This window comes from Nannospalax galili, unplaced genomic scaffold (genome assembly GCF_000622305.1).
Source record: "Nannospalax galili isolate Female #2095 unplaced genomic scaffold, S.galili_v1.0 scaffold311, whole genome shotgun sequence".
Lineage (NCBI taxonomy): Eukaryota > Metazoa > Chordata > Mammalia > Rodentia > Spalacidae > Nannospalax > Nannospalax galili.
This window is the reverse complement of record NW_008330298.1, coordinates 3,405,916-3,432,220: the sequence shown is the minus strand read 5'-3', so window position 1 is coordinate 3,432,220 and position 26,305 is coordinate 3,405,916. Positions and strand designations below refer to the sequence as shown.

General features: G+C 43.9%; 1 protein-coding gene across 3 annotated transcripts in view; it reads right to left on the bottom strand.

The window, feature by feature from the left end:
* Lonrf3 (LON peptidase N-terminal domain and ring finger 3) overlaps positions 1 to 11,339 on the bottom strand; it is a 46,731-nt gene extending 35,392 nt beyond the window's left edge. For all 3 annotated transcript variants that reach the window (XM_029568922.1, XM_008843946.3, XM_029568919.1), the window contains exons 1-3: positions 10,362 to 11,339; positions 7,601 to 7,719; positions 4,132 to 4,254 (exon numbers count right to left, since the gene is read on the bottom strand). In XM_029568922.1, coding sequence (XP_029424782.1) covers positions 4,132 to 4,254; positions 7,601 to 7,719; positions 10,362 to 11,181 — 1,062 coding nt within the window. In that variant the 5' untranslated portion in view covers positions 11,182 to 11,339. The remainder of the gene's footprint in view (positions 1 to 4,131; positions 4,255 to 7,600; positions 7,720 to 10,361) is intronic.
* Positions 11,340 to 26,305: the final 14,966 nt, after the last annotated feature.

The window sequence follows — 26,305 nt, the reverse complement described above, 5'->3', positions numbered from 1 at the left end:
GTGGGTGGTACCACCCCTGGGCAGGTGGGCCTGTGTTGCATAAGAAAGCAGGCTGAGCAGGGGCCAGCGGAGCAAGCCAGTAAGCAGACTTCCTCCATGGCCTGTGCTCCAGCTCCTGCTTCCAGGTTCCTGCCCTGAGTTCCTACTTGGGCTCCCTGATGAACTGCGACCTGGGAGATGTAAGCTGAATAAACCCTTTCCTCCCCAAGTTGGTAGTGGTCAGAGTGTTTTGTCACAGCAATGAAGAAACAAACTAGGACAGACCCCCTACATAAAACCTCACACATATGCATATTTTTTAAAATAATTTTTTGAAAAAAAAGAATCACCTAAGAGCTTATGAAAAAGTCAAGTTCCTGGTTCCCATTCCTGTTTCTCCAGTTCTGAGGTATGATCCAGGAATCTGGGTTTTGCGAAGGCATGACAAATGCCTCTGTTACTTAGCCAAGGTTAAGAGCCACCAGTATGGGGCCACCATTTTGCAGACATATCTGCAGTAGGACTTTACAATCTACCCGTAAGGAAAGAGACTTGGAGTCAGAGGAGATACCTCAGCTGGAGAATGTGGGGTCAAGTCCATAATGACTCAATGGGCACAGACGTCAACATATGGATCTCGGGTTCTTTATTGCTGCTTTTCTTTATCTACCTATTTTGCTTCCTCCTACTCACATCATCATCCCTGGAGTTTTAATTCCCTCAGATCTGGAGACTCAAACAGTGAAGAGTTCAGAAAGTAGAACTCAAACTCCCTCTCTCCTTCTAGTCTCCCTCTCATCCTGGTCATCTATGCAGAACCTGCCAAGTCATGGCAGGCAGGTTCCCTTGCAACTGGGTGTGCTGATAGGGTGGAGGGAGAAGAACCCAAAGGGACTGGGAGTCAGAGATAGGAATGTGAGTGCAGCTGCACCATTAGCTATTCACATTCTTGCCTCCCTTGCGCCATCAGGGATTAGGGATAAGTATGCATCTATCTATGGGGAAGAGAGAGAGAGAGAGAGGAGAGAGAGAGGAGAGAGAGAGGTTAAGAGCACTGGCTGCTCTTGCAGAGGACCTGGGCTCAATTCCCAGCACTCACACAGCAGCTAACAACCATCCATAACTCCAGTTTCAGAGGAATTTGAAGGCTTCTTCTGACCCCAGTGCATTGCACGACACAAGTGCATTAACATACATTCACGCAATACACTCATATACATAAAATAAAAATTAATTTTAAAAAGCATACTAAAATGCTTACCACTTAGCAAGGGCTGCCATGTTTGGAGACCCACTAGAAGATGTCCCACATTTTTCAGGCTACATAGAGGATTGTTCAGGCTACATAGAGGATTAATCTATCAAGGGACTTTGACAGAACAATAAACTCAAGTCTGACTTATTCTCTTGCTTGCCCTCTGAAGTTTCTTCATGATGTCCCTTCACACAGCAGTGTTTATCCTTCAGCCAACTCCTTCTCAGCCTTCAAAGCTCAGTTTAAGTGTTACCTTTCCTCAATACTCCCATCTCATTGATCTCACCTGTCCTTTGATGTTTCCTAAAGACCAAAAACTATATGCAGCACCTTAAACTATACCATCTTATTTTGCCCTGGAATTGTATCATAAAATTCATCTTTCTCTTCAGCCAGAGAAAGATGCCTAATAAATACACATCACACTGAGTAGAAATGAATTAAGACATTTATCCATTCCAGAGCCCAAGAAGAAATCTACCATTCAGGCTTTAAATCTTCAGACAGACACCTATGTTTGCTAAAAACCCTACTTTCCAGGTATAAGTTGGCAAAGATAGGAAATCACTTACAGTGCCCAAGGCTATAAATGTCATCTTTCAGAGCTCACCCCTCCCCATGAACCAAAGCTGGTCTGCAGAAATCCCAGAGACCTAACAGGGCAAACTCATTTCTGAGGCAGGCAATCTCCCTGAAGACAATCATATAGCACCCAGGTACAAAGATGAAAAAAGGAGGGTAACAGGAGCAACAGGAGTCCAGGAGGAGGAATCAAAAGAAACAAGGCAGAAATAATGACAGAAGTTCCCTTCTTAGCTTAACTACCCAAGATCTCTCCTTCTCGATGGCTTTGGAAAACCTAAGCTCAGGTCAACTCAGTGAGAATAATCATTTCACATGAATGAAAGTCAGTTCCACTATAATTTCAGAAAGGCCCAACTGGGTCAAGAAGGAAAGAGGGGAACAAAAGAATCTATAGATATACGAAAAACAAAAAGGGCTGTGAGTTGTAAGGACACATATTAATGCCCAGTGAATCTGAACCATTTTGTCAGATGTTTAACTCTGAAACTAGCATAATCCAGTTGACATGCAGTTGAGGCCCCTCAGTGTTAATTTTTTTATATTCTATTTTTTTATTTTATGTATATGAGTGTATTGCCTGCATGTGGGTAGATGCGCCTGTGTCATGCAATGCCTGAGGAGGTCAGAAGAAGGTGTCAGATCCCCTAGAACTAGGGACTGTTGTTAGCCACCATGTGGGTGCTGGGAATCAAATCCAGTTCCTCTACAAGAGCAGTCAGTGCTCTTAACTTCTGATCCATCTCTCCAACCCCCTCAGTGTTCTTAAATGGTCACTACAGTTCTATTATACTCAGCAGAAATTGCCCCCAAATTCTCACATTAACTTCAGAACCCTATAACACTTATCTCAAGTGCACACTCACTGGTATTGTCTAGAACTCATATTAACCAGAAAAAGCTTGTAAAGTCTTTAAGGAACTTAAGCCACTTTGGGTCTCCATAGTTTCACACAATGCCTTGCTTTTTAACAAGTGGGTATAGAAATGACAACAACCCATGTATAAAAGCAAACTGGAGAGAAAGGTCAGTCCAACGAGTGATACCAGAACCTCTCAAGCCAACTGAAGAATGAACAAAGGGGAGGTAAAGAAACTGTTCTTCTTGAGCTCAAGACTTTCCTCTTTAAAGCCTTTCAATACCCTGTCCCCAAAGGCAAGTTTTTTACTAATAACAGTACCTACCTTCATAGTGAAGTTGTGGAGATTAAATGATAGTTTCCACTTAAAGTACCTACCACAGTGCCTGGTGTATAGGAAATGCTCAAGTAATGTTATTGTACCCTGAACTACACTTTAAGTTTTAGGAAAGGGTCTACAGACTGTAAGCAACTCTGTCTGAGCCAGAAAACCTTGTCCATACAATGAAACCAGATCAAAACAAACATCCAGTCAGGAAAGTCTCTGCCAGAATCAGGAAATCCAGAGCCCAACTTCTGCCAACTTTATCAGTTCTGCTCACTATTCCTTTCTAGACTTTTTAGAGACGGGTCCTGTCTCTTGCTCATTTTCTTCCTCTACTGCCCTGCCAAACCATTATATAGGGTTAGAGGGGCTTGTGGCCTGGTGTGTGGGGACAGAAAACCAGAGAGAACCACTGATTGTCAGCATCCAATTTTTAAGTCAAGACACCAGGTGAGCAAATTGGAAAACAATACACATCAAAGCCCATCAAAGGAGAATGCTTGAGAGCCTCAATCGCACTTGTGGCATTTCTCACAATTTCTTTTTTACAACTGCATTCTCTTAGGACCCTAGAGTTGGAAGAACTAGCTGGATTATATCATAATTGTCTGTAGTTTATATTTGAGAACTAGTGTACTTAGTTTCCAGCAAAGGAAGAGAAGGTTGGAGTTCTGTATATGGCAAGGGATATAGACACCATCATGTCCCGTCCCAGGAGCTACCCTCCCTGTGCGAATGACACAACTGTAATTCAACCAGAGAAAAGTTATACAACTGCAAGCATCCTCTACCTCCTGATTGCTCATTAACAGAATCTTCTCAGTGAGCCTCCATTCCAAGATCAGCTTACTTGATTTAGTTTGATTTGATATTCTACTGATTTCAAGTCAAAGCATTCCTCACTGGCTCCTACAACAAATGTAGGACTTGCTAATTTGATAGTGCAAACCAAGTTGACGGTGCTTTTGGGTAATCAGCTGGCACTCATGTCTCTCTCATATCCCTTGAACCCAGAGAACCACCCACTCAGGACCCCAAATGCCAAGGAGGGCTGCATCTTCATCCTTCTCCCTAGAAAAGACAGTGTAGTTGGGGGTCCACTAGGACCTGAACCTGATTCATTCAACTTACCCTTTGGGCTTCAGCTCTGGCTCTTTTGTTCTTTCCATCAAGGGATACGCAATACAGAAATTCTCTCAGTGCTTCCTCCACCTTGCCTAGGGTGGCTAAGGCTTGAGCTTTTCTGAAGTGCGCCTAGAAGAAAACATTACCAATCAGTCCTGTCTTATTCAACAGTCATTGAGTACTTACCGAGCAGTTACTTTTGAGTTCTTTGATAACAAAGAACTCTTTTATCTTCATCCCTATAAGACTGGCAAACTATTCTGAATCCCACTTTAAAGAAGACAAAATCAAGATGCAGAAAAAATATCTTCCCCAAAGTAACACAACCAGTAAACTGTGAAATCCAGGTTTAAATCAGAGGCTGACTACATCAAAGCCTATGTTCTTAGACACTATGCTCACTACCTCCTCTTCACCACACAACTTTCATAACCAGAGTCCTCATTTAACTACTCTAATAGCTCAGCTTTCAACAACCAACAGACATTAATGATTTGCTTCTCTTTGAACTGACCTGCAAGACAACAGCAGGTCCAGTGAGCAGCTAGACTTGCCAATAGTTTTTCAAGAGACCCAAGTGAAGGAGCATGACCCTGTAAGACCACAAATGTCACTAGCAGCAATCTGGAACTGGAACTGTGGCCTTAGGACTCCCAGAACACTCAGCTTCTCATGGGCAGGCTGATTGATGACTGAGCTAAGGCCAATTTTGCTCCTGGAGGATCAGCTATTACAAATAAAACATTTTATGGCTTCAGGGTTCAAGCACAAGTGCCCTGGGCTAGACTCTCTAGAATGAGCAGAGCAGCATCCTTGAGAAAGAGAAGAAAGAAAAGAAGAGAAGAAAGGGTTGCCTTCTCTTTGTGCCTCGGGACAGTGAATGAAAAGGCCTAGGTTGCGTTGCTGGGCATTTCCCTGCCTCCTCTTCTAACATGTTTCTGCATGGTTTCAGGGCCTAGCTGGTAGCTCCTGTCTTGAGCAGTGGTCACAGTTATAACCCTCTTGGCTACTTCTCTCTCCATGCTATCACTTCTTTCTGGAGCCTAATCTTGGCTCATATACTCCCTTGCTGTGCCTCCCCAAGTGTTTTCCAGGGGTCTTCTGGAGAAAAGCTTGCAGGACATTTCAGAGCAGCCAGAAGGGATAAGTGTTGGAAGACTAGACAGGCTACCAGTAATCAATCCAGCAGCAATTTATACATTCTGCATCCTCAGGTGGCCAGCTTACCCCCATGACAGATGTACTACCTGCAAGACATGCTGAATGCTACTTGGCCCTGAATACCTAGTTGGAATGAGGCTGCATACTGGATTTGCTCCCTTGGGGCATTTCATACAGAAATGGTAGGAAATGTGAAAATAAGAGTACGGAGGCCCTTTTGGAATTATACATTGGCCTCTTTCAGGCCCGAGGACAACAGAGTTCTTTGAATTCTACCTTCCCCTTTACTCCCAATTTGGGGGAAATGAAACTCCTGATAAATACTTGTACCTTCTCTTCCTCCATTGAAAAGTAACTTTTCTTATTTTATCCAGAACATGCTTCTCAGTCCTGCAACCCAACTATCTAGGCCCTAGACTTAGTTTGCCAAGTAGAAAATCCTGCAAGAAAAGTCCCTTTCATCCCCCAGGCAGCCCCCTGACTTTGCATGCTAGGAAGCCTGGACCAATCACACTACAACTTAAGGCTTTAGTGACTTGTATTAAGCTGCTCTTTCTTTGGAAAAGAGAACACACTGATCCATCATCATCCATAAAAATTCTCGTGGAAGAATATGAGATTCACATTGATAGTATAGGCATAGTATATAGATTCACATACTTTCTTTTTTCCAGACTGTATCACTATATATCCCAGGCTGGCCTCAAACTCATGATTCTCCTGCCTCAGCCTCCCAAGTGCTGAGATTACACGTGCATGCCATCACGCCCAGCTCCACAAGGCATTAATCTGAAATTCCTAAATCCAAAAAACTTCTGATAATTCAATATTTTCATAGGCTTGACATAACCATTCATTAGGTAACAATACCTGACCAAAACTGATGTAAAGTGCTTTATAATTTTTGTTCTACTTAGTGTGTTTGTGTGCACATTGCTGCAGAGACAGTTTGTTTAATTAGAGTGACTGAGAGGCCATTCAGAGATCATTGAGAGTATTCTACCATCGGAAAAATTCTGGATTCTGAGCTCACCCATTCCCATGAGCTACAGATAAGACACAATGGCCCTGATTTTGAAGAAGTTGCTTTTTTTACACCCTTGAGCTATACACAGAGGACCCTACATTAAGATCCTGTATACTTTACAGGCTGCAGAACATTCTCTTGGTCATGCCCACCTCTGATCCTTATGCACACCCGTGAGGCAGTCATGGCAGATAGTAATAGCTTCATTTTACAAATAAAAGTAGAGAGTGGAGCCACTTCCCCACGGTCATTTTGTTTGCATGTTTTGAGTCCCAGGCTCAAATCTAATCTTCTAAACAAAATACAGATGCATGATAGAGGTGGGTTCTGAGGCTAGGCAGAGATGCAGAAAGTGACACTTTGTATTCAGGCATTCTGTGAGCTGTCTGATTATCTAGCCCGTCTTTCCACCTCTCCCATGCGACCTAGATTTGGGGTATACTGGCATGTCAAATGACTATACTAATGACTCAAAATGGCACAGGAATTGTGTGAGCATGAGGAGATCTTCAAAGAAATCTGGAAGCTCCGGAGAAGCCTGGCTATCAGAAGTTCTGGAGGACCAGGCCAGCATAGTTTTCTCACACTCCTCTCCCTACTGTCCCCAGAAATTTATAAAAATGATTCAATATTGCATAACTGTATTAATTCAACTGTGAACCAAAAAATTTATAGCCACTTTTGAAAGAGATGTAGTCCTGCTCTGGAAATTGTTATTGAATATGTTAAAGCTGTAATGAAATGCTTCTTCTAAACATGTGGTTATTAAATTAAAAAAATAAAAAAATATGAAGATGATGGTGGTGATAGCAAAAGCTCCTGTAATGCTACATACATTGTTCCAGGCATCTTCCAACAGGGACTATAATAATCTTTATAATAACCATACTTACTAGGTGCTTTGAATATCAGTGTGTTATAGACGAGGGCATTAGGCACAAAGAAATTAAGTAATTTTCCCAAGGCCATGTAGTCAGGAAATGTTGTAGAGCCGGGACGTAAACCCAGGCTGTCTGGCTTCCAATTCCATATTTTGGACAGTCACAAAGACTGGGCTTCTCTATGGGTCACCAATTGAAGCTGGAGTTAGGGAAGAATAACTTGCAGCTTTGAATCTCCCTTTGCCATGGGTTACCCTGCACCATCCAGCTCCTTTGGAAAGCCCTCTCCCTCTCAGTGCTCTGCTGGAGCTCTAATACCTCCTGCCCCAGGGGGACAGACCTTTATGCCAATCCCTGTCTGCATCTGTGGCACAGCCCCTTCCCATCCCTCCTGTCCCACACTCACCTTAAAACCCATTGGGCGCAGTTTGCATGCTATTTCTGCATCATGCAGTGCATCCTCATGAGACTCCAAGGTAAAATAAATTTGGGACCGGTTACTATAAAGCAAATGGTCGTTTGGAGCTGCCGAAATGAGAAAAAAAAAAAAGCCCTCATTAATGGCCCCCAGCACAAGCATGTGATAAGTCCTGTATGAGGATGAAATCTAGAGGAGAGAAAAAGCTATCTAGGGTCTTACTACTGAATCCAAAAGGTTAAGTTCCATTTCCAGTCTTAATATTGTCCCGACCTCAACACCAGGCCTCTTTCTTTGTGCCAGGGCTTCCCCATCTACAAAGAAGTAATTTTGCCGTTCTCTTTTAGGCAGTTCCTGGAAGTGTAGTATCCATGGTGCTTTAGAAACTTTCGCCTAGAGGAAACCCTGGCACTTGTTCCATGGATACACATTGCTAGTTCCCAGCAGCCTGGCTTCTGAATGAGGTGCCACTCAAAATGAAAGAGGCTAGAGAGGAGAAGGTGGCTAGATGAGGCCCCCATATTCTGACCCCCAGCAAGACAAGTCCATGTTCCTCTTCCAGGTGGGATGCTGTTGACATAAACAACATCTCTTCTACAAAGGCCAGCACACGAAGGTTCTCTGAAGGAAGTAGGTATGCATTTACAAGGTCCCATACTCCCATTACAGATGGCCAAATCAGAAAGCACCTGAATAAGGCTTTTGAGAGTTTTATTCTCGCAACACTCTGAATCACAAGAGGCCAGGTCTGGGTAGGTCTTTAGAGATCACCTGGCTCAACAAATTGGTTCTTTAGATAAGAAAAATCAAGGTCAGAGAGGTGAAGTGGATGGGGCTTGAGGCCACATAGCTGGTCAAAGTCATTGCTAACTGACTTTGAGGCTTGGTTGGAGGGAGATTCCTTTTTCTCAGTATGGATACAGCATTTAGGAGAATGGGACACTAGCTATTTCCAGGGCAAAGAGTCTGCTAAAGGGACCCCTTTTCCTTTTAGAAAAGTGGTCTTGATATTTTGACTGGTCTAAGGAGATTAACAAAGTACAGGAAAGACTCCAGGGAAGGGGTTTTCCTGGCTGGCCCTTAGGGAATGGCAGAAAGAAATAACAGTCTTCCTTAAGGATCTGTACTTATTTCATTCATATTGCTGCTTTCTTTCCCAAGTTCTGGGCTCCAGCTTCTGCTGCCTGCCACAGCTTTTGATGCCCAGCCTCCACCCCACCCCAGAAGTATGTCCAAGGGTGGCTTGGGTACCCATTACTCACCCTTAAGGCTCTAGCAGAGTTTACAGTCTTTTCTGTCATTCCTCTGAAACACACATCAGCTCTGGCAGCTCTCCGCTTGGTTTGCTTGGGCACATACATGAATGCGTGTAAGGGGGTCCATGTCCCTCAACCACCATGCCCAATCGGCTTGATTGTGCTCCCTGCCCTATTACCTGTTGCTTTCCCTGGAATTCAACATGTGAAGATTCCATCCCACCATTATTCTATCCATCAGAGTTGGCTTAGTATGTCCTAGGAACCCACAGCCCTGTTTGCCTAGCCTTGCTTCCTCCTCACCAGCTACTGGCACTAGCTGGCCGCTCTGTGGCCACTTCCTGGGTTGGGTCAGGGTGGGCGGAGCAAACAGGTCGCTGGGATAACTCCAGTCCTGAAGAGGTGTGGAACTTCCCCGGTTGCCCTTGAAGCTACAAAGCCCACTCCACCTCTTCAAGACAAATTTCAGAGAAGGCAGAAAGAAGTGTGTCCCCTTTGTAGCCAGCCCTTGTTTTCCAGGGGATCCTTAGCAGTTGCTTTGTCCCTTAGGTTGTTGGGCTGGCGAGATCAAGGGGTTCGAAGTGAGGGCATAGGCTTCTGTCTGGCTGCAGTGGAGGAAGGAGGGGGTGCATCTATTTCAGCCAAGGATCGTGTGATAGGAAGCGGTGACAATGAGTCACAGGGCAGCGGGGCGCGAGTGCTCCCCCTCACCCCGCACACGCTCGCGGGATGGTTTCTGAAGCAAGCATGGCCCACTTCAGTTACCTCAGCGTTACACAATCCCTGCCGCCCGCCCGCCCGCCCGCTTGCCCGCCCGCCTGCGCGGAGGAGGGGCCGCCGGCCCGGGCAGCTCGCGGCCCTTATGCAACCAGTGCTCTCCTGACCTAATTCCAGTCCCGACCCACCCCACAGGGAGCCGCGGCCTGGGAAGGGACAACACCCACAGACTGGAGCTGAAGACTCGTACATCAGCCGGACAACTCCAGCTGGTAAGCTCGAGGAGGACCGCGCGCAAGTTTGGAAAAGGATGCGAAGTTCCTCTCTTGGCGTGGAAGGTGCCGGCAGGTGTAAAAGAGAGTTCAGACGTGCCAGGAAAGAGAGAAGTAGAGACGGCGAGGCTGAGCAAGATCGAAACACAGTGACAAAGATGCAGAAAGAAAAAAGTGAGGCGCCGGTTGAAACTGACAGATACTGGGACCAAAAGATACAGAAACACAAAAGCTATCAGGAAATGCAGAAAAGGACCAAAACCAAAAGCAACAGAATCAGAGGAACCAAGGCAGTGTAAAGAAAGCTAAAGTAGAGAAATCAAACTCCTAGAAATGTCCCTCCTCCACCAGGGCCACAGTCCATCCCATCCTTCCCCACACCCAGCTTTGTCCTGGTCCACCCCACTCCCCACCCCCACCATCTCCCAGCCGGGTTCATTCTCCCGCCCAGTTTGTGTCGCGACCAAGCCCCCGGCAGCTCAGGCGGCGGCGCACAGGACTCACCGAGCCTAACTGCCTCATTGTACTTGAGCAGTGCAGCCTCCACCTGGCGTTCCCGGTACAGCTGGTTGCCCTCGTGCCGGAGTTGCGACGCCCGAACCGGGCCGGGGAACAACTTGCCCAGAAGGCCGCTGAGTACCACATTGACTCGTAGTTGCGGTGGCCCCTGCCCAGGCCGCCGCGTCCCGCGCGGCCGCCCGTTTGCTACCATCAGAGTGGAGAGCTTGACCCCGCAGAGCGCACAGCGCCTATCAGCTGCCCGCCCACGTTCCAGACACAGTTTACAAAAGGTGTGGCCGCACGACAAGGACACCGGGTCTGAGAGAAATCCTTGACACTTCCGGCACTTAAAGCCATCCCACACCTCCGGGGCCATGGCAGCAGCCTCCCCTGCCTCTTGCACCGCGGAGGTGCTGCTCTGGTCCGAGGGCGCTGGCGCTACCATCTCCTTTTGCTGGACGTTCTCCGCCAGGCAGCGCACCAGCTGCTCCAGCTGCTCAGCCACTAGCTGCTGCCTCTCAGAGAGCTGTCTGTACACCTCGAGGGCTTCCCGAAGGCGTCCCCCGGATGCCAAGGCATCGGCCTGTGTTAGAAGGACTTTGCACTCTGGCGGCGTCGAGGTCCCGGGAGGTTGTCGCTGCTCCAGCTCCCCCTTCGGGAGAGGTTCCGAGTCCCCTCTAGGCACCTCTGGGTGGGCACCTGAGTCTCCCTGGGCGGCTGATGCCTCCGGCTCTTCAGGCTCCGCCAGCTCAGCCAGTTCTAAGTTGTTGCTGCCGAGCTCGGCGGACAAGCTCATCATCTGTGTAGTCTGAAATGAATCCATAGAGAGAGGGACCAGCGCGTGGGGGAAGAGGCGTCTAGAAGCAGGGAGCAAGGAGAAAGGAGTGGCGGCTAGAAGCAATAGGGGCTGCCCTGAATGCGATGTCGCGGTGTGCCCAGTTCTGCTTCGCCTCCTGGAGCTCCATGCCGGCTGCCCTGCGCTGCCTAATAACTGTCTTGTCTCAGCAAAGTGTTATATAAAACGTCACCACGTGACGCGCCACCACGCTGCTCATTGGCCGGTAGCGGGGAAATTGTTACAAAACCAGACAGTTTTGTAACAGCGTTGTGCTTGCTTCTTTTGGCTTAGCTTTTCTTGCTTTCTTTTGAGGTTGTTAGTATTTACACATTCTTATTTACCACTTGCGACTTGGGTCTTTCCTGGACCGGGGAGAGGAACTCAGGCTTCTTCTCTCAGGCTTTTCTATCTCTAAATCCTACTCCATCCCACCTCCAAAGTAGCCAGCAAACGGGTCCGCTTTGCCAGCTGCTAGCTAAGGTCCTCCGCCCCGCCCTGGGGAGACCGGTCCCTCGAGGGGTCAGACACAGGGTCTGCTGGGATGCCAGACTCCCCTCAGGGGAGTGAAGGCTGCGGTCTGCAAAGGGAAGCTGGATTGAAGGGGTACCCGGGAAGCCCACACCTTTTAACCCCTTGAAGAGCCTAGGTGCCCCACTGAAGCTCCTGGCTTTTCTGGGGGAAGCACCACAAAGGAGCTAAGTACAATTTCGGGAGAGCTTTGTTCCCCACTCAGGGAACAGCAGAACCAGTGGACGGACGAAGGAAGTTGGGTAGCGCTTGCTGGACAGGAAGGTACACACGCACCGAGATAAGATTGACTTGGACCGGACCTGGGGAGGCGCCCTACCCGCCCTTGCTTTCTGCGTTGGGGGAGAAATCGGCACCCAAGTGGCGATTCACTGGCCCCAGGAGCCGCCGGCCAGGTGGGCAGAGCCTTGAGAATCGAGTTTACTGAGTTCAGTGGGCACTCTGGGGGCATGGGATGGTGGTAGGCAGGAGATGAAGGCCTAGGGCAGCGCAACTCTGGAGAAAGTCCACGAATTCAGCCACAGTCCAACTGCCAGTCTCCAGGTTCACAAGCAGAGACTTCTGGCAGTGACGTTTCACAGTGGGGATTGTGACCCAAGGCTGGGCAGGATACAAGCTGTAGAGCCGAGCTTGGGGGATTAGATCACGCAAGCTGTAAGAATGGCAGACTGGTGGTCCACCACACTGGGGTTTGCCTCCCGCCCACCCCGGCATTTCAGAAGGGAGCCACGCGTAAAAAGAACAGGCAGGCTCCTTCAGGCCAGTAGCGCTGCTCCAAGAAGGGAGGCTTGCCCTCAGTAGGACTCTCTTGCGGAGTTTACAGGTCCTGGACAGTGCTCAAAGTAGAATCTGGAGCACTGCACCACCCCAGACACCTGAAGACAACCTAGAATTGACCACTGCCACATAGTTGGGGGACCTGGGAAATACCTCCTAAAGTCAGACTCAGTCATTTTAACTTCTAAACAAATGTGCTGGGATGATTTTAATTGAGTTTAAATCATGTTTCAGAGCTGGAATGACAGGCTTGGTACCAGCATTAAGGTCCTTAATCCAGCCTTGAGCCAACAAACACCAAGGTCCCAGAGAATAGGTACAGGTATTGCGCAGAGTACTCCAAAGCCTCTCACTGGTAAGGCAGGACAGGAAGAGAGGGACAGAAGGAGAAGGGAGCACTATTCAAACTACAAAGAGAGGAACTCAGGATATAACCAGGAAGGCAGGAAAAACACAGGAAAACTTGGCTTGAAGTCTTGACTTTGTCAGGACTTGCTGTCAGATCCTGGGCAAGTTCTTCTGGTCCTAAGTTTCCCTCTGGCCCTAATCTTGAGTGTCCTTAATACTAAAACCAGATTCTGGGGTGCTAACCCAACTATTTACGTCCAAATAACTATTCCATGTGCTGTGGGGTGGTGGCTGGGAGCCAGGCCTGAGCTAGAGTCTGAAGATAGAGAGCCAGTCAGGTGACTAGCCAAGGGGTGGATGAGGTGGCCATGCAAGGCAAGGTAGTACAGGAGAAGCTGACGTTTCTGGTGACTTGCTGCTATCTTGGAAAAGGCCACTTCTTTCACCAGGTTCCTCTGCAGTCAAATGGGAACCGCCCCCTCCCCAGCACTAATTATCTGCATAGGACTTCTGGCACCTGTGAGGAGGAACTATGTGTAGGACAGGTAGAGATGTACATGAAGGGGCCATGACATAGATAATGAAGAAAACTCTTAAGATCTTTAGCCTTTTGACATGTCTAAAAATATAAATGTTACCCCAAATTATCTTCCAGATGCAGGGAGAGGGATGCAACCTTGCTTCCTGGAACATTTGAACAAGTAAGCTCCCTGGATTGATGGGTCTTTAACCTGTTGGTAATGAGGAAACAAGGATGGCAGGTCAGGCTGGGCAGAGGGTCACAATCTTGCAAATGCAGCAAAGGGTGTATTCTCTGGGCAGCTCCTCACCCCCTGCATGAACCGGATGATGACCATGAACATGGATAGGAGTGTTTGTAATTGCCAGGGTAACACAGGTACACTGGTGCAAAAGGCAGGACCACCTAGTTGGTTACTGATCAGACACCATAGGGAGTTTGACATTGTGTTATATTGGAGAGGGAAACCAAATGAGTTTCTATTAAATGCCGGAAAGCTTTAGGACAGTGTTTTTTTTTTTTCTTTTCCCTCCCATATTTAAGTTAAACAAACACTACTTTTGTATACATGTGTGGATCAACCCAGAAGGATCTTACTCAAAATAACATCTTCCATGCTCTTAGTAATAACTAGGACTTCCTGGAGTGAGGGTGGGTGGAGGGAGTTGGCAATATTTTTTTTTCAGATGCGCAAATTCCCATTGGAGGACCGTGTTCTTTGAATTTCTATTTATTTTGCTAAGATTGCACATGGCTAAAATGAACTGGGAAGAGAACAAGAATATAGTTACCTCTAATTTACACTGAATACAACCACAGTTTTCCAATAGCCTCTGAGGATCCTCCCTGGGCCCCATAAGAAAGAGTAAGCATGACTGGACTCTAGCTCCCTTCAACCAAGGCAGTATCATATCCACCTCACTCATGTGAGTGAGGCTCCAGACACAATTGCGCTGAAGTTTTCTCTTTAAAATAAAGTTTGAAAGTCATAGAAATTTCTACCCATTTTCAGATATATATATATATATATATATATATATCTGAAAAAAATATATATATATGTTGAGCATCTTCTATGGAGCAGGTACTGTTCTAGGTACTGGATGTATATCAAAGTAGCCCTTAGTTCCCAGGTGCCTTTTCATAAATAGCACATCTTTTCCTCAAGTCCTTATACTGACTTCATATACAAATGAGATGTTCCATGAAGGCAAAAGCTGATGTCTTGTGTCTTTCTTGTCCTTCTAAGAGCACACTGCTTGAAAAGGTCTTACTGGACATGACAGTGGACATTTTGACCCTCACCAGAATTGCTCAGAGGGACAAGGGGAAGCCGAACTGGAATGTACCTTTGCACTGGCTCATTCATGGATGGGAAAGCAGGCATGCAGATAGAGAATATTTGATATTCTTCAGGTGGAAGAGTCCAGTCAAAGCCAAGGACATGAATGAGAAGTGAGCAACAACCCTCCATATACACTGTACACAGAAGCTTGACCAAAAGCATACACTTTGCTTGCTACTTGAGCTTTTCATTTCAGACCTGGGATCAATATATACACTTTAAAGACATTCACATGGGAAAATATTTCCTCCTTTCTATATAGAGTAGCTCAAACTCAGCACTAACATGAAGCTTACTTAACAGCCCTGATTCACAAATGAGGAAACTAAATACCAAAGAAGGCTAGTGACTTATGACAAATCACAGTGGGAGTTTAGGACACAGCCAGGATCGAAAACCAGGGCTTCTGTCTCTATGTGAGTTTTCCCATGTGATCAGTATGTTTCCAAAGGACAAGGAGCATCTGTCTAAATAAGTAAGAAATGTGTCCGATTTCCCATCTATAATACTTCTATCAGTTCGACCAATATGCATTGAATATGTACTATGTACTAATGGAGCTGGCATTTGTGGAACACTAAGAGAAGGATGCAATATATACACACTCCTTACCCTCCAGTAGCTCCCTGAGGAAATGAGAAGCAAAGATTTGAAACAGTTATATGAAGACAACAGGCAGTTTATAAGAAGTGCCAAGATTCGGGGAACAGTGTGTCCAAGGGAATACTCAGAACAGACTACAGTATCTCCTGTCTCACAGAGACGGTGCCTTCAACTAGGTGATAGAGGACTGGAACAGCTGCTTCTCAGCTCAAGGGGGCTCCTTTCACATTGGGTGCCCTGGGGAAAGGGGAAGCATTCCAAGCTGAACTGGTCAAGCTCCAGGGTATACTTTTGTGGTGCTAGAGGCTGAATCCCAGGTCTCATATATGCTTAGCAAGTGTTCTAGCACTCAGCTACACCATAGCCCCAGAATTTGTTTTCAGAGCTATATTGGTGGTTGTGATGCTCCACTTGGCCTAGTGTTCACCTGTGGAAAGGATGATACAGATCCTTCATTATCTACCCCATCATCAGTTTCCATGAGGGAGGGGACATCAAGAATTAATTCTTTATTACATATGAGTGGAGGACAAACTAAAGATCCAGAGACTTTCAGTGGTAGGCCTCCTGCCAAGCAGGAAATACAGCAGGATTATAAAACACCATACCAAAGACGGTTTCTGACTTATCATCAAGACAAGTCAGACCTGCTTCCATAGCCAGTGAATCTGTTGTCCAAAGTACAAAAAAAGGAGCAGGGTTGTGGAGCTTCCAGCCACATGGGACAGAGCCCAGGGTGAGGTTAGTTGCTGGGAGATTGCTCTTTTAACTTTGCTGTTTGACTCAGCCCAAGTCACCTTCCTTCTCTCTTTAAGTCTGTTCTTCATGTATTAATGATGCCCAACGTCATTGTCAGGATTAGCTCCCAGTGATGGAAAAGGCACAGTGCAGTTAGTCCTGATGCGATTCCCGGGAACAGAAGGGATTCACAGCCATCTGCCAATGGTTATGAGTAAACTGTGTGTGTGCCACCCTCAGAACAAGCATTTTCTTCCCAGAAGGAGACTGAACTGAAGGCCTAAGGCTGGGCCCTGCTCTCCACAGGAACAGTGACCAATCTGGATGTTCTATAACCTTGGCAGGGAATAGTCTGGCCTTAGGAGGTAAAAGAAAGAAAATGCAGGTTAAAGGATTCCCAGCAGTGACTTTTCTGAAGATGTTGGCAGGACTAGAAAATGGTTAGAATTGGGGGTTAGCTTTTCCAATTATACTCAAGCATATCTTTAAATTTTTAACCATTTAAACTTTTAACCGTTTTTAAGTGCATGGATCAGTGGTATTAAGTGCCACTGTTGAGATTCCATGACCACTATCTATCCCTAGAACTTTTTATTCATCTTGCAAAACTAAAATACCACACACGCTGTTCCCTCATTGCTGGTACCGTCACTCTTACTCTCTGTCTCTGTCAACTGCATTAATGTACTAGCTCAAGTAAGAGGATTCACGTGTTCTTCTCTTTTTAAGGCTTATTCCACTTAGCATGTCTTCAAGTTTCATCCATATTATGGCATATATCAGAATCTCCTGACTTTTAAAGACTGAATGGTACTCTATTGTGTGTCTACATATCTGATGATCTATTTCTCCGTTAATGACAACTGATACTACATTACCATTTGACTGTTGCATATAGTACTCCTGTAACACAGGTGGACAAATATCGCTTTGAGACCCTGTGATTAATTCTGTGATGTATATACCTAGAAATGGAATCACTGGGTCATGCACCACTTCTATTTTTATTGGCCCCTCCATACTATTTTCCACAACAGCTGAGGCATTTTACATTCCCAGCAGCAATGCAAGGATATGGTTCTAATTGCTCCATATCCTTGTCAACACATATTTTTAAATAGAAGCCACCCTAACGGGTGTGAGGTGATATCTCACTGTGGTTTTGGTTAGCATTTCATGATGATCAATGATGTTCCCGGATATATTCACATGCTATTTGGACATCTGTATATCCTCTTTATATATATAGAGAGTATTGAAGATAGATAGATAGATAGATAGATAGATAGATAGATAGATAGATAGATAGATAGATAGATAGATAGATAGATAGATAGATAGATAGATAGATAGATAGATAGATAGATAGATAGATAGATAGATAGATAGATAAGATGATAGATGGATGGATAGATAGATAGATAGATAGATAGATAGATAGATAGATAGATGATATATATATATTCAACTCTAGACATTTTTAGGTCATGTTGATGTTTTTTCAAAAAGATTGAGTTTCAGTAATTCTATATCTTGTAAATAACTCATCAAATACATAACTGAAAAATATTTTCTCCTATCCTGTGAATTATTTCACTCTGTGGATAATTTATCTGAAAAATTTGTCAGACCTTGAATTTTGAATTCTTAATATCTGGGACCAAAATCTGGCTATGAAGCCAGGCATGATGGAGCATGTCTGCAGTCTCCTAATTTGAGAGACTGAGGCACAAGGATCACTGCAAGTTCAAAACCAGCCTGGGTTACAGAGAAAGTTTCCAGTCTAGCTGAGCCTGCAAAGTTAGACCTTGTCTCAAAAACAACAATCTAGCTATGAGACACTAGACAAGATCCCTAATGCCTTTGAACATATGTTAGTGGGTTTGGGTTTTGTTTGTTTGAACAATTGGGATGATGCTTATAGGAGAACCTAGGCTATAAAAGTGCTGTGATAAGTAAATGACATCATTATGCAAAATCTTAGCTCAGAGTCTAGTCCAGTTTAGATGTTTGATAACTGTAAGAACTTATATTAGCTTAAGAAAGAACTAGAATGACAGAGCTGAAATATTTATTAGTTACTAAAAATGGGAGTAGGCCAACAATACAAAATAACCAATCTGAACACAATAATATTGCCCAATACTTGACACTGGAATAGCAAGTTGCAGTTTCAAAAAACATTTAAACATTTATCATTCATTCAACAGACTCTCCTGGGGACATAATTATGAGTAAGACACAGTCCTGTAGAACTGAGTGGGAGAAATCACCCAGGAATGGGAAGTTGCAAATCTAAGAAGATAAGGTGCCAGAGGGGAGGCATAGAGGGAGAACAGTTCAGATTGTAGGAGGGCCCCCTGGGTAGATAATAAGGACACTGAATTCTACACAATTCCATTGTTAAGGGAAGGCAAGGGCAAGCTGGAAGGACAGAGTGTTCTAAGTACAGCAAGAAAGCAGCACGAAGGCTAGAGGTCATAAAGGCTGCCTTGGGGAAGAGCTACTAGTTTATTAGAACTAGAGTCTAAAATTTAATAGAGGAGTGGAGTGGAGTGAGCCTAGAGAGTCCAGTATTTATCAGCCATGAAAGGTTTTGCAGACCAGTGTGAAGAGTTAGAACCATTTTTTTTTCTTTAAGACAGGATCTCACTATGTAGTCCAGGCTGGCCCTCCAACTCATGGCAATCCTGTAAGTGCATGAGCCACCACACTCAGCTATGGGAATTAGAATCTATATCTTGGAAATAACACAGAGCTACCCAAGGATTTGGAGAAAAGGAGTAATGTCATTGGCTTTCCCTTTTAGAAAAATCTCTTTGCCTGCAGTATAGACTAGAATATAGCTGAGAAGAAAGAAGCACAGAGTTTGAAGCATATTTAGAATAAAAAGGAACAGAGATGGGGACTGACTGGGTGACCTTGATTGACTCTTTGGGATTTAAAGACTGAGGTATTAGCACACTTTCACTCAAGCTGAGCAATAGGGGTTGAGGAAGACTAAGTGATTTTTACAAGGACCTTCTGTTAAAAGGTTCCCAGTGGGACTGTGGCACTTAACATTGATATGTCCTGGTAGACAAATTTCTAGGTCTGCATGCATAAATCTCCTTTAAGGAACCCCAGTCATGTTTCTTTGGTGGCTGCTATGTAATAAACATTCATTTCAGTCACTTCAAATGTGATTTATCTGAGTTTTTAATTGTTCATCAGTGTACTATGGCTTTGAATCCTTAATCTTTAGGTCATTCTTTTACCTTCTATTCATCTTAGTGTTGAATAAGTAGCCTGTAAGCAAATCTTTCCATATCAGAGAGGCTCAAACAAACAGGCTGAAATGAACCATAAAGAATGAAATAATGTCATTTGCAGGAATGGAGATAATCATACTAAGTGAAATCAGACACAGAAAGACAAATATTGCAGCTTTTCATCCATTTGTACATCTTAGATATTAGATAGAGGTATAAAATCATGTTATGTATATAGGTCTTGAAAATAGAGACTGCTCAGGGGAAATGAATAGGAATAAAAGGAGGGAGAAGAGAAAAGGAAGGGAGGAGGGATGAATACAGTGAAAGTACTTGATGTGCTTGTATGAAAAAAATCTTTATGAAATCCATTACTATGTATAATAAATAGACACCAACAGAAAAAGATCACTTGATTGATTGTACTCAAAAGGCCAAGAAATGATAATGAAAAATTTATATTTAAAAACAGGCAGCCTTTGTCACAAATAGCTATGGAATGCAGCTAAGTCATTTTCTTATTATACATTCTTATCTGAAAACCTAGAGGAACAGAATAAATACATACTCAAATTCAATAACTTTATGAATATCTTTTAAAATAAATGTGCATTCAAAGTGAGTAAACATGTACCGGTCTGTTCAGTAGAAAAGTTTTCTGATCTAACGCTTTTGTAGTTGGTAAGGACTTTCCCTGTTGGAAAAGTTTCTTACTGTTGGTTCATTTGGGACTATGTCCCTGCCCTGGAATTGTTATCAAACTCAAACTATCAACCAAGATACATAGTTATGTTTCTATCTGGAACACTTTTATTAAGATCTTATTTTGGCAAGGATGGAAAATTCACTGAAAAGAAAAATGAACCAGGAGGTAAAGTTATAGCTTATAGAACCCCTATCTAATGTTCCTACTCTGAGGCACCAAGATGGAGCACTGTCTGAGTAAATGGCAAGGCACTGCCCATGCAGAGGGCAATGATGACAGGATTATTCTTTCACAGCTAGGAAAGTCTGTGAGTGAAGAGGAGCCTGTGGTGGTACAAACCCGCCAGAACCACAGCCTGCTGGGGTAGCAGTTCCCACTCAACAGGAAAGATGGAGCAGTTGAATGCAACCATACTTCCAGAGGCTGGGCTGTAGGTCAGAGTTGGGAGGTGATCTCCTTGGAACATGACAGTCAAGGTCAAGTCTTGTGAGAGACCAGTACTTCCATGGTCCGTTGCACTTCTTATGGCTTACATGGGCAGCAGAAAGGGCCAAGCAGGAGAACCCTGGGCCCTTTACTCTGCTATATACACCTCATGAGAGGCCACTGAAAGCACCTAAAGGAGGAAAAGCAGAGGGTGGTAAGGCCCTGTGTGCACAGTTAGGCCTTCCTGTGCAGGTGGGAAAGAAACATCACTAACAGTGACGGTGCTTCTGAAGCCCCTGGATTCACTCACTGCACATTTTTCAAACATTTACTTTGTACAAAGCCTGATGACAGGTGCCACAGGTGATTAAAACCTTGAGAAAGGCCTGGGGCTGTGTTTTCCCAGAGAGGCTGAACATTGGCTTAAATACATCTCTCTTAATTCAGCATAATGGGAACACAGAAAAGAAGTCTGCTGAACATGGTCAGTTTTCAGGCAGGCTGTAAAGGAGTGATTTAAAATGGTCTTCCAGGAATATTTCCTTGTCTTCCCTGACACTACGTGGAAAGCCCTCAGGTTGTGTGGTCAGCGGTCCCTTCTTTTGCCACACCTTGGCCTGAAGGTAGGTATGCAAATGAAAAGGATTTGGCCACTTCTGTGACTGACAGAGGGAGTAGGATGGGAAAGGACAACTATTTCCTAAGGAAATCTGTTGTATCCATGTATCTTGGCATCTCATTGAGACTGAACTAGGTAGGGTAAGACATACGTCTTAGGCAACTGTGAGTTTGTGGGTCCAGGAAAAGTTCAGAAACATAGTACATGCTCAATTCATGTTTACTGCATGGTTGAATTACTAGCATGTGAAATGTTTGCCCTACTGCTTCAAATGGACAGTTCTTCTTTGGATGACCTTCAAAGAAACTTGCTTTCTTAAAAAAAATCAGTATATCTGGGAGGATTTGATTATGTGGTAGGTAAATGAAGTACCCAGTTAGTCACTGTTTTTACCACAGGACTTCTATAGAATTCTCTAGGTCTGCCTTTCATCCAGGACAGCACCGTACAACAAAGGACCCTTTGAGGACCTGTATGCATAATTACCATGGGCCTGTGGAGACCTTAGCCTGCCTTTGCTGGCTCTCTAGTCCAAGGACACTACTTTTCTTTCAAAGTCCCAGTTGTTACCTTCTCTGGGGAACCTTTCCTGAGAAATGCTCATACACCGTGACCTCTTGTGACTCTCTTGGCTGCACAGCTGAGTGACTCATGACATTACAGGCAAATGTGCTTGAGTCATTTGAGTCACAGTGACGATTCACATATAGTTTTTCTCCCAAATATTTGGTGAGACCCTGGTTGCCAGAAACAGTGGCACCTTCTTCTTTATCCTCAGGAATGCTGTACTGCACTTTGGTGAGCAGTAACCCCTTACTGACTGAGAAGACAACTGATCTGAACTTTCCAGAGACTCTTAAGTCAAAGGCATTTGCTTAGTGTAAACCTGGTTGACTTGCCTTCTGCTATCAAGTTGGTACAGAAGATATACTGGACAGAGAAGCCACTTGTGGGCCAACAAGACAGTTCAGCAAGTAAAGGCACTTACCACCAAGTCTGGTAACCTGAGTTCAATCCCTGGAACACCACCAGAGTGGAAGGAGAGAACCAACTCCTCCTGTAAGTTGTACTCTGACCTCCACACATACACAGTGGCAAGCACATTCCCACACACATCCATGCATGTGCATATGTGCATCTGTGCATGCATGCACCCACACACACACTCATACACAAATAAGTGTAATAAAACATTTTTTAAAAATATACTTGTATCAATTTCAAATTAGAAATTTAGAAATTTGTGCTACAGTACTAAGTCTGCCAGCAGTTCATGAATTTTGTCAAGTCAGTTAACGGCCTTTGGTCTCAAGTTCTTCATTTTATTTAAAAAAAAAACTTTTAAAAAATTTTATTTATTATTTTTATTTTATGTGTATGCATGTATTACCTGCATGTAGGTAAGTTCATCTGTGTCTTGCAATGCCTGCAGAGGACAGAAGAGGCTGTCGGATCCTCTGGGACTGCAGTTAATGGAAAGTTGTTAGCTGCCATGTGGGTGCTGGAATTCGAACCCAGGTCTTCTGCAAGAACAATCAGTGAGTGTTCTTAACCGTTGAGCCATCTTCTCCAGCCCTAAGTTCTTCCATTTTAAAATATTTTATTTATTATTTTTATTTTATGTGTATGTGTGTATTGCCTGCATGTAGGTAAGTGCACCCATGTTGTGCAATGCCCACAGAGGACAGAAGAGGCTGTTGGATCCCCTGGAACTGGAGTTACAGACAGTTGTTAGCTGCCATGTGGATGCTGGGACTCAAACCCAGGTCTTCTACAAGAATGGTCAGTGTTCTTAACCACTGAGCCATCTCTCCAGCCCCCATGTTCTTCAACTTTAACAATAAGGAAACTGGGGCTGGAGATATGGCTCAGGGCTTAAGAGCACTGGCTGCCCTTGAAGGGGACCTGGGTTCAGTTCCCAGCACCCACGTGGCAGCTCATAACTGTCTGTAATGCCAGTTCCAATGAATCCAATGCTCTCTTCTGGCCTCCATGGGCACTGCATACACACATGGTGCACTTACATGCATACAGGCAAAACAGTCATACACATAAATAATAAATAAAAAGAAATAGGGAAACTTCAACTTCCAGCTAAGAGAGAGTGACAGTGTAGTCTACTTTCCTACATAAAAAAGAAAGAAAATCAAACACAGAGAAACAACACAAGAGTTTTTGAGACACTACTACAGCAGGAGGATTACAACTTTGAGTTCAGTCTGAGCTATATGGTAAAATGTTGCCTATAAACAAACAAACAAACAAACAAACAAATAAATAATTCAAAATCATCAGAAAATCATTTTCAAGAGAATTAACAAAGGAGAGTGATCAGATCAGAAAGTGATGATAAATACACAAGGTGAACCCTTTTATTTTTTAATATCTTTATTGAGCTATGATTTATGTACCATACAATTTGCCCACTTACGTATACCATACACTTTACCCATTTACATTTACAATTCAAAGGTCTTGGTAAATTTACAGATACATGCAATTATCATGAACTGATGAAATATCCTTTTAGTATTGCCTCTCTATTCTGCAGCCCCCAATCCATAGCAACTACTCGTGTACTTTCTGTCTCTGTAGATTTTTCCACTTGTAGACGTTTCAAATAAATAGAACCATATAACATATGGTCTTTGTACTCAGTATAATGTTTTCAAGGTTCATCTATATTGTGGCATTTATTTTTACTTTATTCTTTTTATGATCAAATAACGTTGCACTGTAAGAGTTAAGCACATTTTGCTTATACAATCATCAACTGATGGACATTTGGAGTGGTTCTGCATTTTAGGTATTATTCATCATTTATTATTATTATTATTACTATTATTGGCAATGAGCTTTGAACCTAAGACCTTGTGCATTCTAGGCAAGCACTCCAACACAGAGCTATTCCCTAGCACTCTTTTTACTGTTTGTTTTGAGATAAGCTCACACTAAGTTGGCCAAGGTGAACTTGAAATCTTTCTGTAACCTGGGAAGGGCCTTAAACTTGCAATCCTCCTGCTCCAATCACCCAAGTAGCTAGGACTGAAGTCCAGTGCCACCAAGTCAAACTACCATTTGGTTATTATGAATAATGCTGCTAAGCACACACATCCAAACTTTGTACAGGTTTTTGTGTGGACACACATTTTATATAAATATGATTATGTATTTATATATTTTCTCTTGAGTATATACCTAGGAGGGAAGTTGCTACATGTTATGGAAACTTTATGTTTTATGTTTTAATTGTCAAACTGTTTTCCAAATTGACTGCATCATTTACCATTCCCACTAGCAGTGTATGAAGAGTTCTAATTTCTTCACTTTGCATTGTGATCTGACTTTTTAACTATTGACATTCTGTAGGAATGAGGGTGTATTTCTCTGTGGTTTGAATTTGGCAGTAATTGGGATTGAACCCTTGGCCTCATGGGTGCTAGACAAGCACACTACCACTGAGCTATATCCTCAACCATATTGTTTTTTTTTAATTTGAGACAAAATTTTGCTAAGTTATGTAGTCTGGATTTGAACTCACTCTGTAGCCCTGTGAACTTAAAGGCTTGCCTCTGGGGTAGCTGGGAGTACAAGCCTGAACCACGAGTCCTGGCTGATGTTAAGAGACTTTCATGTGATTACTGCCGTTTGTATAATTACCTTCCATAAAGAATGTCTATTCAGATCCTTGAATCACTTTACATTTTTACTATTAAATTCTTAGTATTCTTTACACAGCCAGCACTCACTTACATTAAAAACATGCTAGAAATTTTCCCTCATTCTGCAGGATATGTTATTTTCATAATGATGGCATTTGAAGCAAAAAGCTTGAAATTTTGCCGGGCGTGGTGGCGCATGCCTTTAATCCCAGCACTTGGGAGGCAGAGGCAGGCGTATCTCTGTGAGTTGGAGGCCAGCCTGGTCTACATAGTGAGTTCCAGGACAGCTGGGGCTACAGGGAGACCCTGTCTCAAAAAGACAAAAAAAAAAGCTTGAAATTTTGGTGAGGTTGCCATTTATCGATTTTCTGATCCACAGTTAGTTAACTGATCCACAATTAGTTGAGACTGTTGATGCCTTTTCTCTCCTATCAGTCTGAATAGTATCTTCCAGCGCTATGAAAGCCACCCAGCTTACTTCCAACTTGATTTCTCTGTCATGTAACCGAAATATGTGGTATCTTCAGCAATAGGGTCTTACCGTCTAGCTCCAGTGGGCAACCAAGAGCAACAGCAATATTCTATATTATTTTGGAGGCCTCAGGAGCCTCCCTGATCAACAACTCATAGGGAGGTAGCCTACCTCTGGCACTGGGATTTTCATTTAATAACCTGTGATTTCTGGGGGCAGTTTTACCCATTCATACAAGGCACTTCTGTTCATACTCCTTTTTAAATTTGTTTTTTAATTGGCTCACAAAGTATCAGGTTTCCTTAGGGCTTTTTATCCTTAATTTTGTCTGATGCTTCTCTTTCCTACTCTCTCACATCCCCCTGTCCCCCATTTCCATTTCTAGTATTGTTCCTACCACTTTCATATCATGTATGTTCTACTACCCTTCCCTGCCTTAAAATCTCTCCCTCTTTTATGAACCCTTTCCATCTTTCTGGCCTCTATACACCCTCAATACCAATATCCGCATATGAGAGAGAACATGTATCTGTCTAAGCCTAGGTTGCTACTTAATATATTTTCTAGTTCCATCTATTTCCCTGAAATTTTCTTAATTTCCTTTTTGTTTACAGCTGAATAAAATTCTATTGTGTACATGTACCACATTTTCACTACCCATTCGTCAGTTGATTGACATCTAGGCTAATACCATTTCCTGGCCATTGTGAATACAACAGTAATAAAATGAATGTGCAAAAATCTGTGTGGTGGTTTGAATGAGAATGTCCCCCATAGGCTCCAATTACTTGGATACTTGGTCCCTAGTTTGTAATGCTGTTGGGGAAGGTCATGTAACCTTCAGGAGATGTAGCCATGCTGGAGAAAGCATGTCACTAGAACAGGCTTTGAGAGTTCTTAATTAAGCCTTGCCAGATTTCCAGTCTCTTTCTTCATCTTGTGCCTACTTAAAGATGTGATCCCTTAGCTTTCTGCTCTGGCCATCTCTGCCGCCATGCCTCCCCCAACATTATGGACTCTTATCCCTGGAACTGTAAGCTCCTTTTTTAAGTTCCCTTGGTCGTGGAGTTTTACCACAGCAACAGAACACAATCTCTATTGTAGGATATATATA